The 14232-nt window shown below is 47.6% G+C and overlaps 1 protein-coding gene across 2 annotated transcripts; it reads left to right on the forward strand.

Annotated features, from left to right (window-relative positions):
• The first annotated feature begins 428 nt into the window (after nt 1-428).
• Nucleotides 429-4804, forward strand: LOC120656284 (ribosomal RNA-processing protein 8-like). Of its 2 annotated transcripts, none has more exons than XM_039934327.1 (9): nt 429-768; nt 1288-1349; nt 1776-1827; nt 2211-2325; nt 2413-2528; nt 3226-3332; nt 3418-3532; nt 4350-4394; nt 4480-4804. In XM_039934327.1, the coding sequence occupies exons 1-9, from the start codon at nt 547-549 to the stop codon at nt 4546-4548; spliced, it is 903 nt and encodes a 300-aa protein (XP_039790261.1). In that variant the 5' UTR covers nt 429-546; the 3' UTR covers nt 4549-4804. The 2 variants fall into 2 exon arrangements, with proteins under 2 accessions (XP_039790261.1, XP_039790262.1); XM_039934328.1 differs by having other exon boundaries at nt 448-768; nt 2434-2528.
• The last annotated feature ends 9428 nt before the right edge of the window (nt 4805-14232 follow it).

Here is a 14232-nt window from a genome sequence, read left to right on the forward strand (position 1 = left end):
TGGGGTGTGTTGCGTGCTAGGCTTATTCTATGTTTAAATGGCTGTGCTTATAGTCTTATTATAGTATAACAATATTAGTGTTTTTCCGTTTGAGAACTACTTTATTGGGCTAAATGCTCTTTGTACATTTTGTGGCCCCCGGATTTCAAGTTATGTGGCTTTCCATTATATCAATTGAACAAAAAATTCATATGAGCATTCTATGAATACAAAAATATGTTCAATATTTTTAAATTACGACATGCGTGCCGCACGTACATTTTACTAGTAAAGAGAAAATAAAGTAATTTTCCTATAAATTTTTTCAAACAGGTATGAACTAGTATGAAGAAGGTTGGTATTTTACAAAATATAAGATGGCTAAACGAACGGCATGGCCCGGCACGGCCCAGGTCCTGATCAGGCCCCTCCGGCTAAGGAGACGGTCCTGGCCTCAACAAGGATGTTTGCGGCCCGCGCTCTGCAATAGTGGGCCACAATGTCAACCACACAACCTGCTGGAGCCTGGAACCCGGGGAACCCTCGCGCAGCCCCCCTCGCGTCCCCATGGAGCCTCCGCATGAGTCCGCCGCCGGTGGCCGCAAGCGACGCCGGCGAGGTGGCGACCGGAACCGCTGGAAGCCCTCTTCGTCCTCGCAACAAGAACCTCCGCCAGCGGCGGCACCCGCACCGCTGTCCTCCCCTCCGGCAAAGCGGCGGCGCAAGGACGGCACCGGCCAGGCCGCGGCCGCACCCAAGCGAGGCAACACCTCGAGCCTACTCGAAAAGGTAACTATATTACTTGGGTTAAAGGTTCCTAGGATTTTTATGGCTCGAGGAAGTATTCAGTAGCGGAGTGGGAAGTGGAGGCTTCGTGGGATGCAGTTGCAACTTTGTTGAGCTGCTGGAATGCGTACTGGCTGGAAAAATCGATGCTAATGCGAATATTTACAATCGGTTGTGCTCATTGGGATGTTCGATGCATGGTGTTCGTTTAGGACGAGCAATTCTTGGTAATCTTTTTGTGTATCTAATTATATAAGAGGCTGCAGAAAAAAAAACATGACTAAATTAGGGTCCGCCTCCATATGCCTCTGTGCTTTGTTGCGTCTTCTGTATTGCTCCAATTCGCACAACATTTCACATTTGGTGTAGAGTTTTTGCTACCTGACAAATCTAACTAATTTTGTGAAGTAGGAGTTGTTAACGATGGCTTGATATATGACCTCATGGGGTTTACCTTCTGTTTCTTTCTTTGCTCCTTTTATGCGAACAAATTAATTGATTTGTTGTTTGTTGACATTTTAGATGCGTGCAAGGTTATCTGGTGGCCATTTCAGAATGCTAAACGAGAAGCTCTACACTTGCAGGTTCACATTATACACACCACACCTCTGTTTGGTAGATGTGTTGGCTCGCTTAAATGCTATATACTTTCTGTGATTGCATAAAAATTTAAGACAATTGTTAATCCTAAGAATTTGCATTTTAAAGATACTTACATGGTTTTATGTCTCACTAGCTCCTACTCTCTGTACAAATGCTGATAATTATAATTCATTGTAGTGATGGAGGCTATGTAGACTATAATTGCCCTTGATATTTTCCCTGTTTGCTGTGCCTTGGATTTACTGTTAACAATTCTCTCATATGAATTTGTATGCCTGGTTGCATTGTCATCAATGCAGCATACTTTCTGAATACTAAAAGGGCCTTTAAGTCTTGGGATTCATAGATAGCAGAGGTCTTTTTTTGCATGTTTAACATTTTCGCACATGTATTGCTTATCTTTCCAGTGGGCAGGATGCGTTTGACTACTTCAAAAATGACCCTACTCTTTTTGATGTGGTAAGTTGTTTTTCATCCCTGTTTTACTACTGGCATCTTCTAATACTAAAAGGGAAATTCCATTTTGCCATCACATTATTTCTAGCTAACAAAAATTTGGGCATTGCGCGGATGTGCATAATTTATTTCCTGAAAATCGCAAGTACAGTGCCACATTGTTATTTTTCTTTTTTGCATAATTTCTTATATACTAGACCAATTTTAATTATTTTGTTCTTCACTTTTTTAAAAAATATATATAGTTCAGTTTGCATATTCCATATTTCTATCGCAAAAATGATCGTTATGCAAAAGGATCTGGCATACTCAGATACTCTTAGTCCAGGAACTAATTAACCATGTCCATGAGGTTACATGCTTGAATTCACGTTATCCTCTTTTAGTATCATACAGGATATCGAGAACAGATGTCACATTGGCCAGAGCAGCCAGTAAATGTGATAATCAATTGGTTGAAGAGACATAATGCATCATGGACTGTTGCTGATTTTGGATGTGGTAAGACTATTCTTACTGTCCTGAAGCTGATGGGTTTTGCAAGTTTTCTCCCTCTTACATCATTGTATTTCCTGGTGCAATTATGAGAATACCATTTACATGTCGCAGGCAACGCAGCAGTTGCAAAAAATGTGGAGAACAAGGTTTTCTCCATTGATCTTGTTTCAGATGATCCTTCAGTGATTGCTTGTGATATGGCTCATGTAAGCACTGGCTGCCTAATTTTGTTTGATGCTTTCAATTGCTAAATTAGCTACCCTTTCTGTTATTTCTAAAATGTTCCTGGTAGTTCTATGCCATCTGTGTATTTTTTGCATGAATCTTGGTAAGCTTGAGGACTGTGCATTTCCTTGATGTTAATATGTTGTTCCTATTTTCTTAATAAAAGCTATCGTAATTGAATATTTTGTTTTGATGAATGAGTTGAAAGTAATGTGCCTAAGTTAATATAGTCTCTATAAGGTGAGATGCATCAATCAAGCAAAAAAAAGCTTTATGTATTCTTTAATATGACATAATTGCACCTGGGTCGTGTTTACTAACTTATTGGAAATTGAAGTGTCGGGTGACCCAAATAGCAGAACGACAACTATATTGTTAATTTTATTGTTGATGATTATGTTCAATGCATTTACCTTTACTTATCAACCTATCGCTCTTCCTATTCCTCTTTTTGAGAATTTTCTATTCCTAATACTAGTAACATGCAAATGAATGAATTTATGACATAGGACTTCCATATTACAACAGGCTGTTCGAAAGGACCTCCTATTTTTTTGTCAAACATTATGGTTTACCCCAGGATGGACCTAGGAATATTCAAACTGAATAAAATGGGTACCAAATTTCAATTTGTGTTCAAATCATTAAGTCAACTAAACATTTTTTCCATCTCTGCAGACTCCATTGGAGTCATCCTCGGTAGATGTTGCAATATTTTGTCTTTCTTTGATGGGAACCAACTATCCAAATTACTTGGAGGAAGCAAATAGGGTACTCAATCCAAGGTCTGCTCAAATCATTAGCTACTGCAACTTTACTGCAAAGGGTCTATGCCTCTTGTTTTCTTTACTGATAGATTTTCTTCTGCAGTGGTTGGCTTGTTATTGCCGAAGTGCGAAGTAGGCTAGACCCAAATAACGGTGGTGCTGACCCTGAAAAGTTTTCTAAAGCCATCATCCAGCTTGGCTTTTCCCTTGTTTCAAAGGTTTGCATCTTTAGTATTTTCCTCAGCCGAGTTTTGATTTGAATTATGATGAGGTAGTTGTATATAGTAAGTTCCAACAAGTACTGAAACATATGGTGCTAGCTAGCATGGGTTCCCTATGGACCTGATCAGTCTACTCTCTGTATATGTAAGATCGATAATATGACTCATTCATGTGCTGAAACAACAGCAACTCAAAATGCTTGCTTGTGAGTTTCTTCAATTTTAGATAGGCTCAAAATTAGTATATCCAGCTTACAGTAGAACAGATACATTTAATTTAGAAGTGGAGGTCCATTCCGTTCACTGTTTAGTTTCTCCTAGTTTGTTTGTTATGGATGTGTGGTGTCTAACACAAGCTAGCGCATGTGTTATAGTCAAAACCATGTGCAAGCTCTGTATTATTGCTGTATTTTATGTCCTGCAGTATGAAAATAGCTGGGTAAATCTAAATATACGGTGCAGGTATGTGGCTTCAATGCATTGATTACTAGCAGAATAGGATATTATGATTCTTGGAGCTATACCGGTTGCATCTTTACAATGTGATTCAGAAACTAATTGGTTTGTTGGCCCCTCTTTGTGAAGCTTGTATGATTTTTGGTTGTGAAATGTTTGCATTGACATGTGATTGCCATAGTCTACGTATGAGATTCTGTAATGTGCTCGAAGTTTTTTCGGTCCCTTCCATTCTGGTACCTTCATAATTTCAGATATACAGTGCATCTTGTATTCATGAAAGATAAATACTTCATCTGCTTGAAAATAGATGCTTCTGATCATGCTTTCTAATTGGTTGCTGGTATCCTTTCTGCAGGACGAGAAAAACAAAATGTTCATTCTGTTCTACTTCAAGAAAAAGGTTAGTTGCAACTTTTGCTACCTTAATAACTGTCGCAATGATTCGGCCTTCACGCTGAACTCAGTGCCTTACCATGCCCCTGCAGGAAAAGAGTAAGGTGGCAAAGAGCATCGATTGGCCTCAGTTGAAACCTTGCCTGTACAAGCGTCGCTGATCTCATATCCGCCAGTAAAACTGTAGTCGCACTAGAACTCTTGAAAAGTTACAAACTGGTGTATCTTGTTAGATTATTAGGTCTCAGCATGCCAGGCTCTCCCACCTCTGTTGTTTCAACCTTTTCCCCACAACAGCCGTGTCTTTTTATGTATTGGACCTCACAAAACAAGACCGCTTGACCTATTGGCTAGTGCAATGCGATGTCATCCGGAAGCATGTTTTTTTTCTCGAAATAATCCGGAAGCAATTTATAATTTGCCAATTGTCACTCAAATTAAATCTCACGCAAATTTCGTATAAGGTCCGAGAAACGTCTGGACAATTTTGACCCGTGATGTTCTTTTAGTGAACACTGATCCGTGACTGATCACGCAAGCAGACGCCTGCCGTAGCTTACCGTTGTGCATTTCGTGTACACTTGTAACCCTTGCAACCTGCGAGTAAAGTTGCTAGATGATGCAGAAAAATATGCGGATAAGATAAACATGTTAGCTTGTCTGTTAACCTACGAAGAACTGGTGGCTGTCCATCAAATCAGGACTAATCGCAAAAGGTATACTACTGGTCTCCTTGTTACAGAAGGCTAAAGAACTGATAAAAAAAAAGAGTAAATTGCATCTCAGGTCTTCAAACTTGTAGCGACGTTCCGTTTAGGTATCCAAACTCTCAAATCGTCTAATTGTGTCCCTAAAGTCCATTGAGTGGTTCGTCCAAGGTGCCAAATGTGCCACGCGTGCATCCGAAACCGAAGTGGCATGCCACACGGCGCCACGGTGGCGAATATTTGTAAAAAAAACCCCTAAATTTTTTTATCTTCTCATATTTACTCCTCTCTCCCTCTCTTCCCTTCTCCCTCTCCAATCTCTCACCAGCTCATCCGCCGGAGCTGGCTGCCGCCGCGCCGCTCCTCCCCATCCCTGGACGCGGCGGCCAGCAAGCAGCATGACAGCGTGCTTGGCGAGAGGCACGTGCGCCGCCGCTCCCGTCCGCCTCTCCACCATTGCCGGCCGCCCCAACCTCCATTGCCACCTCCGGCGACCTTCGATTCCTCCTCCCCGGTGAGTTTCCCCTTCAATTGACGGCACCACCACCTCCTCCTTCCTTTCCTCGGCCGATTTGGGCCCTCACCCGGCCGCTCCTCTTGCAGCCCCCCCCCCCCCCCCCCGCCTCGTCGGAGCTCGCCGTCCGTCGCCGCCTTCCTCGCCGCGCCGCCCCTCCGCCGTAGTTCCTCGCCGTCCGCCGCTGGGGTGAGGTTCGCCCACGTTAGGAACATGTCGTGTGCCCACTTCCTCGCCGCATTGCCGTTCGCCGTCGCTAGCGCCGCGCTGCCGCCCGTCACTTCGCCGTCGCTGCGCGCCACCGCCCCTCCCTGCTGCCTCGACGCTCGCGCACACCCCCGACGAGCCACGGCTGAGCAAAGCCCGCGCAGCACAGCACCGAGCCACCGCCCCCACCGGCCACTGCCGTCCTTGCGCGGCTGCCCCTGCACCACCCCATCCCATCCCGTGCCCGCCCCGGCAAGCCGCCCATGCGCAGCACGAGCAGAGCAGCTCGACTCCGGCCACCCCTGTAACACCCTGCCTCGCGGACAGTTCGCTTGGGAGCGGCGGACGGTCCGCGACGCTCTATTTCACCTGCTCCGTGGCCGAGGATCGTCGGTCACCGCCACATGCCGGCCATCGAGCTTTTCCCCGGCCGCCCCGTACGCCACATTGAAGGCGAGCACATCCTCCACCCACCCTGCGCCCACTCCCTCTCTCTCTCTCTCTCTCGGTTCACCCTCCCTCTCGCTCCCGACGCCATGGGCGATGCTTGAGCGCCCTCCCGTTCGCCGCCGATTCCGCGAGCTCCCTCCCATGGATTTCAAATCCACCACACCAGAGGCTCGACCACCTCTCTAGCTTCCTCCTCAACCCCTCAAACCCTAGCCACGACCTCTACCTCGCCGGGAATCCCGGATTCCCCGGCCGTCGGTCTTAGTTTGGTCCAAACTCGACCTCGCCGTGGAACTCCATCGTCCGGCCACCATTTCTTCCGTCCAAGGGCTCAAATCGATTGTAAGTGAGCCACTTATGCTCGTGCTCGCCTCGTTCCTCCACGTTCATGTTGTTTCCACGCACGTTATCGACGATGTCGTCGTGAGCACTCGGGTCGCATGTCGCCGACTAGGTCAGGCTTGATTTCTTCGCATGCATCACCCATGCCCGTGTGCGCCTCGTCCAGTAGATGGTGTAGTGCTAGCCTCACCGTCGGCCGGGCCACCGTCGGCGGGAACGGCGCGCCGCGGCGCCGCGCCGGCCTCAATGGTGGCGGCGCGCGGGGTCAAAAGATAGGAATCGCGGACGGTCCGCCCAAGAGGGCCGGACAGTCCGCCCAAGAGGGCCGGACAGTCCGCCGGTCCGGTTAGAAGTTATCTAGAGACAACGTTGTCTCTGGTGGGTTCGCAGGATTGTAGTGCGGACGGTCCGCTATTGGAGAGCGGGCAGTCCGCCGTTGAGTTCGGAATTTGTCCAGAGATGATGTTGTCTCTGGTGGGGTTCGCAGGGTTGAACTGCGGACGGTCCGCTATTGGAGAGCGGACAGTTCGCCGTAGAGTCTCGAGTTTTGTCCAGAGACGTCGTCTCTGGTGGATTGACAGAGTGAACTGCGGACGGTCCGCCAAGAAAGGCCGAACGGTCCGTAGTAGAGTTTAAAAATTTATCCAGAGGCGTCGTTGCCTTTGGTGGTTTTGCGGAGTTAAACTGCGGACGGTCCTCTGTTTGAGAGAGGACAGTCCGCAGTATAGATTTGTAATTTGTCCAGAGAAGTAGTTGGTTCTGTGGGGATTGCAGAAGTGTGTTGCGGACAGTCCGCTACTGAGGCACGGACAGTCCGCCAGTCAGTCTAGAAATTCTCCAGAGACTTTGGGAGGTTCTGGTGGGTATACGAAGTTGAACTGCGAACGGTCCGCCATTTGGTTGCGGACAGTCCGCAGGACATTTCATTTTGGGTATAATGAGTATATAGTTTGAGTTGCACTCAATCATTTCATATGCATTCGTGTAGCATCCGCAGTTGAGGGCGCCGTATATGAGGTGATTGCGGCACCGCAGGAGCAGCCGGAGCAAGCCCAGGAGGAAAGGCATGAGAACCCGGCCCAAGGCCCGTCTGACCCTAGCACTGAGCAACAGCACGAAGGCAAGCCCCGGTGCACATCCGATTATTTCAAATTATGCCACCTATATATATCTCTATTATCTGTGCATTAGGTTAGGAATTGTTTGAAACCCTAGTTGTATGATTCCTAGGTCTCCTTGAGTTATACTAGAATATAGAGAACGATAGAAGTCTTAATGGTTTCCGGTAGAAGACGAGTGCTCTCCTGCCACTCGCGAGATATAGGATGATTTAAAGTCGAGTAATTTTCAGTTACTCGCGAGATATATGATATATGGCTATTTCAGTACATGAATATTTGGTTATGATTCGTGATAAATGGATAATGTGAGACCCGACGGGGAAATGATGACAATGTATAGGTATGGCAGCAGGACAGGGTCGATTAAGGACCGATCCGTTGTTGGCAGTGCTGATCGGGGATTGAACTGTACTAACCACATGCCGAGAGTAGGAGGTAGTCGAAACCGGTAAGTCGAGTACTGCCTCACTTCGAAAGTACAGGACAACTTCCCACCCCTTAGGGCGAGTCGAGTAGTCGTGGAGAATTGGGATGCATGTATTTATTTTTGGTGGTCTCTCGTTGAGCTCGGCTGACTATGCGCTGGTGGGGCAGTCCTGTAATTCGAGGTGGGCAGGGGAATGGTTGGTGCGTGTGGTCCGACGGGGTCTATGCGTGCCGTGTTGGTTAGGTCCACCTTGCAAGGTTAAATCGGATCGATTCGCCGTGTCTCACGGATATGAGGGTCTCGATCTCTTTGTCGCCTCGTAGAAATGAATTAGAAATATTAGTGATAATCGATGGAACTATTTTGAATCATTATTGTAATGCTCCAACATGATTGTTTTAGATATGTCAATATTAGATGAGAGTCTTTCTATATAAAATATGTGGCTAAAACTTTGAAAGTAAGTATTCAACTATAGATGCTTTTCTGCAAAACAACCCACTGGCCAGAAAGCTGTGCATGTCTAGTTAGGGGCTATGTATACCTCTGGTCGGGTAAGCCTTGCTGAGTATTAGTATACTCAGGGTTTATTGCCACAATTATTTCAGGACACTCGGACGTTGACATCTATCCCTGCTGCGTTAAGTTCGTCCGTCGGGACGCGGCGGGATGGGAGGTTGTGGAGCCCGACGCCTAGTTAGAGGACTCCTCGTTGTACACTTGTGGTAGATGTAGGCCTTTTACGTCTGTTCGAAGTTTAGATTCAGTAATGTAAAGTTTGTAAACTATTCAGGTATTTAAACTTGATTTGAAAACTTATGGCAGAATCTTGTGTATATTGTTGTATTTTCAAGTATGTCGTGCTTGTACCATCTGCGCTCACCTTCACGTGAGACTATCGGTGTTGTTTCGATCGGGACGTGGGTTGAGAAAGGATCGCCAAATTAAGCTGTTAATCGAATGTGCCTGATGTGTTCAAATGACGGCCATTACGCTTAATTAGAGTTTTAATTTGGCGGTTCCGTCACAACCCCCCCTCCACTTGCGCCACTTGCGTGTCCTCTCTGCAGCCCGTCACCTCGCCATCGCCTCCACGCCGCTCCACAACACCGCATCGGCCCCCACCGCCATTACCACGCTTGCACGGCCTGCCGGCCGCCGGGTACCGCGACCGCCCCTCCCCGCACGCGCTCGGCCTATAAATAGGCCTCCTCCGCAGCCCTCCCCCTCCACGAACTCGCCCACCACCGCACAGCCCCCTCCCCGGCCCTCTAGCGCCGCCACCAGAGCTGCTGCCGGCCACCTCTGCCCGCCGCCGTGGAGCCGCCTCCTCGCGCCGCCCGAGCTCGTATTGAGGAGGGGAATCGATTCCCCACTGCCCCCTCTCCCTTTTCCCCCTAGTTCCGGCCGCCATCGCGTCGCAGGACCGCCGGCCCCAAGGCCGCCGGCGCCCCCTGCCGTGCGCCTGACCAGAACAGAGGGGGCAGGGGCTTAGTTGAAGAAGAAAAAAAAGAGGAGGGGGTTAAGTGAGAAAGAGAGAGGGTTAGGGTGGGGGAAGAAAAAAATTTAGGGTTTTTTTTGCAAATATTCGCCACCGTGGCGCCATGTGGCATGTCACGTCGGTTTCGGATGCACGCGTGGCACATTTGGGACCTGAGATGAACCACTTAAAGGACTTTATGGACCCAATTAGACGATTTGGGAGTTTAGGGACCTAAGCGGAATGTCGCTACAAGTTTGGGGACCTGGAATGCAATTTACTCTTAAAAAAAGGCTAAAGAAGTGCATGCTGATGCGTGACAAGTAAGGCTGCTATGCACAAGAATGCAATTTACTCTTAAAAAAAGGCTAAAGAAGTGCATGCTGATGCGTGACAAGTAAGGATGCTATGCACAACGTTGTATCGTGTGGCCCGTTGTCATAGAAAAATCGATTTTATTGAATTACCTACCTGTCCATGCAAAAACACCTCTAAGAAACACATATATACAAGCAGCTCATTCAATCCAGCTAAAGAGATTTTTTTCCTTGAAAATACTCAAACAGGACAATATTACGCGTGAAGTGGTGATCGTAGATGCAGCCACTGGACTTGTGAATAACTTTTGACTTGGGAAGCCGGTGGGAAAACAACCAAGCTGCGGGTGACCGTCGCACACCTCGGGATCGCGACTGGTTCGTCCGTCCGACTGCCACTTCCCTGTCAAAAAGAAAAAAAAACTCCGCCCCCTTTACCATGCCCAGCTGGCAGGAAATGGCATCCGAGTCCACGGCCTAGTTGCAGACGCAAAAATTTTAAAATAGAATCTTTACACATTTAAAGTAGTAAATATAGACTAATTACTAAATTTGTCTATAAACTACGAGACGAATTTGTTAAGACTAAGTAATTCATCATTAGCACATAGTTACTGTAGCAATTTAGTGTGTTTAGTTATAACCTAACTAGGCTCATTAGATTCGTTTCGCAATTTACAAGCAAACTATGCAATTCATTTTTTATTTCGTCTAGGTTTAATACTTAATGCATGTAAGATTCTTTTTCGATGTAATAGTTTTGGAATTTTAAATTTTACAACTAAATAAGACGCACGTAAATGGTGCCCTCGAAACCTACCTATGCCAGGCAGTGCATCCAGGCGGTCGATTTCGTCGGCCTGGGGCCAGGATGGCTGCCTGGTAGCAGCTGCCTGATCCAAGGTCATATCCAAACAACCTCTACATGCGTCTAAGATAATTTCACGGTAGAATCATGTTTCGATAAATCTATTCCCTCCCATCCACATGGACTAGAGTGGAAATCAAACTAATTTCTTCCTCAATTCCTCTCCATATATGATATGTACAGATCCTAGGGAATTCTTTGCTTCTTTTTCTATTTTATTATATTTATTACCACGTGGAGAATAAAGGGAATTAGGCTAATTTTTCTTGAGAGTCGGAACACTAAACATGCCATGTAGATGCAATTTTTGCACCCTGCTGGCCAATATTGACAAGGTACACCGTTGCTCTTTGTCATTGCTATTGACCCTCCGCAAAAACTCCTCAATCTTGCAACGGAAAGGGGGGATTTTCAGCAAGATAAGAGGCCGGACACCAGGTATCTGAATCTCCTTGTATGCAGATGACGCCGCACTTTTCCTAACGCCAGACAAATTGGAGGTATCCGCCCTCGTGGAGCTCCTGTCATTATTTGGGGAGGCTATGGGACTGAAGACGAATTTTCAGAAATCGACGGTGGTGCCCATTAGCTGCAATAATCTAAACACCGCACAGGTACTAGAGAACTTGCCGGCAAAAGAAGACAAATTTCCCAATCAAATACTTGGGACTTCCTCTCACCATTCTTCGACTACGAAGGGTTGACTTCCAACCACTCGTCCATAAAAACAGTTGCAAAGTTCAATAGTTGCAATGGTAGGAACCTGAATTACGTTGGACCGCTCACTCTAGTCAAGTCTGTCCTCACATCACAGGTTGTTTACTTCCTGACAGCACTACGAGCACCAAACGAAACCTTGCAAGATATTGATGCAAAGCGCAAGCAATTCCTATGGACCGGCACAGAGAAAATTACTGGTGCTAAGCACAAGGTAAATTGGGTAAGGGCTATGAGATCAAAGAAACACGGAGGGTTAGGTATCCTGCACCTTGGAAAATTTGTGAGAGCTCTCCGACTTATGTGGCTTTGGTAAGACTGGAATTCTGAGGGCAAGCCTTGGGTCGGCAGCGAGCTCCCATGCAAACAGACTGGCTTCTCTTTGCGGCAGCAACTACCATCACAATTGGCAATAGAAGGAAAATAGCATTCTGGAACAGCGGATGGATGAATGGCATCCGTCCAAGAGATCTGGCCCCATCTGTGTACACAATCTCAAAAAAAAAAAGAATAGAACGTTACAGGAAGCATTTGTTGGAAAATCATGGACAAAGAATTTGAACCTCCTATACCCATTTTTCTCAGCACAACACTTTGTGGAATTTATGCAACTTTGGATGGCTATCCAATGGGTGAACCTGAGGCCGCACATCCATCATGAAATCCATTGGAAACTCAACAAGTCTGGACAGCACTCAACAAGTTCAGTGTATCATACACAGTTCATAGGGGCAATCAACACCAGTCTCAACGAGATCATCTGGTCAGCATGGACACCTCCAAAGTCCAAATTTTTCAGTTTCTTCAGTTGGCTTGTTGTTCAAGATAGAATTTGGACTGCGGACAGGCTACGTGCGAGAGATTGCCCGCATAACCCAGTGTGCGCACTATGCCATAGGGTTCCGGAGTCTGGCAAACATCTTTTCTCCGAGTGTAGATTCATCAGACGTATTTGGGACGATTTATCCCCATGACTCATGGAGCCATCATTGCAACGGACTAATTGGGAAGGCATAACCTCGGTTCACGAGTAGTGGTTAGCAATGGCTAGCAGGCAAGGAGTCTCGCGCAAAGGACTAAAATCTCTAACACTGCATTTGGATGTTGGTATTGGAGGGTGGAATTCGGAATTGGAATTGTCTTCGACCAATGCCAGCGTTTGGATGTCAAATGAATTAGGAAACGGAATCACGAGCAAATACCGCACGGCATTCGACTGGCTTGCGCGCGCCTCCTCCCGATTCAGACCCCTCCCCCCTCGGTATCGCGAGGCATTCACCCAGCGACTCCCTCCCCCCTCGGTATCGCGAGGCATTCGCCCAGCGACTCCCCTCCTCGTTCGTCTCGTCGAAAAAAAAGAAGCCCCATCCTCGAGCTCAAGTCAGGCCGCCGGCGAGGCCTGCGTGCAAGATCCGGCCGCCGGAGAGGCCCCCGCGCGGCTGGCCGGCCGGACGACCGGTGGCTGTCCTCTCCATCTCCATGGCCGAGCCCGTGCAGGACACGCCTCTCCCCCTCCCCTCCCCTGCCAGTCACCCCTCCAAGATCCACGGCACGGCGGCAGACGGCGGCGTCCCGTGCAAGGCCGGCGGCGGCCCGAGCCAGACTAGCGACGGCGCGACCCTCCTCCATCTTCCTCGCACTAGAATCTTCTTCTACCTCCTCCGCTGGAACTCGCCCCTGACCACTTCTCCTACCTCCTTTCCGGCGATTCGCGCGCACCTTCCATGTCTCCCTCTCCGGCCGGCGGGCAGCCCCGCCTCTTCTCCTTCCCTCTCCAACGCAGCAAGCTGCGCCGCCCCTTCCTCGCCTCTTCTCCGGCTGGTGGGCTGCCGCCCTTCCCCTGTCCTATTTGCGCTATGAGCTGCCGCGCCCTCCCATGCCCACCTCTGCAAGGCGAGCGAGGTTCGGAGGGGGACGGCGAGCCGCAGGCGCACGGAGGAGGATGACGAGGTCCGCCCAGCCACTTGAGACCTGCCATTGCCATGCTAGCTAGAAGAGGATGACGGGGTGAGGGCTGCGCTGAGGAGGATGCCGAGGCCATGGCCATGCTGGAGGAGGAGGAGGATGTCAATTTCGATTTCTGGAGATGCACATCCAAACAAGAATTGATATTAGCTGACTCGTTCAATTCCATCTAAAAATTCTATCTACATCCAAACAATGGCTTTGGTATTGAGTCTATTTCAATGCCTAGCCTGATTTGGTATTGAAACTAATACAATGCCAGACTCTCCAATATCTACATCCAAACAGAGCCTAATCATTCTAGTGTGCTGGGAGGTTTAGAATGAGCGTAATACCCGCATTTTCAATCATAGAGAAATACCTTTATTTGTGGTATTTACTAAGATCAAGGATGAGACTTCAGTTTGGATTTTGGCTGGAGCAAAACACCTAGCGCGCCTTCTTGGTGGAGTGTGAGCTATTTGACGTGTGAGTTTTGACCGATTCATGTAAAAGTTACAAATGTTCTTATACAGTACCGTAGCCTTCGGGATCTCTCTTTTCATTAATACAACGGGCAGCTCTCCTACTGTTTCCGTTTCAAAAAAAAATTGACAAGGAACTATACTACCATTTATGAAATCATGATAACTACGCCACGCAGGCGCCTACTGAGTGGTTGTGACCCTTCCTCGTACAAGAAGCATGCATACTTAGTACAGATCCTCTTCAAAAATTTTGTGAAGGAGAA

Source organism: Panicum virgatum, chromosome 1N (genome assembly GCF_016808335.1).
Source record: "Panicum virgatum strain AP13 chromosome 1N, P.virgatum_v5, whole genome shotgun sequence".
Taxonomy (NCBI): domain Eukaryota; kingdom Viridiplantae; phylum Streptophyta; class Magnoliopsida; order Poales; family Poaceae; genus Panicum; species Panicum virgatum.

What these genes read in the sequence shown, in the direction of transcription:
- LOC120656284 (XM_039934327.1), top strand. Translation starts at nt 547, where the DNA reads ATGGAGCCTCCGCATGAGTCCGCCGCCGGTGGCCGCAAGCGACGCCGG. An exon ending in TTGCTTGTGATATGGCTCAT is followed by an intron (nt 2,529 to 3,225) that starts GTAAGCACTGGC and finishes CCATCTCTGCAG; the next exon opens with ACTCCATTGGAGTCATCCTC. An exon ending in AATAGGGTACTCAATCCAAG is followed by an intron (nt 3,333 to 3,417) that starts GTCTGCTCAAAT and finishes TTTCTTCTGCAG; the next exon opens with TGGTTGGCTTGTTATTGCCG.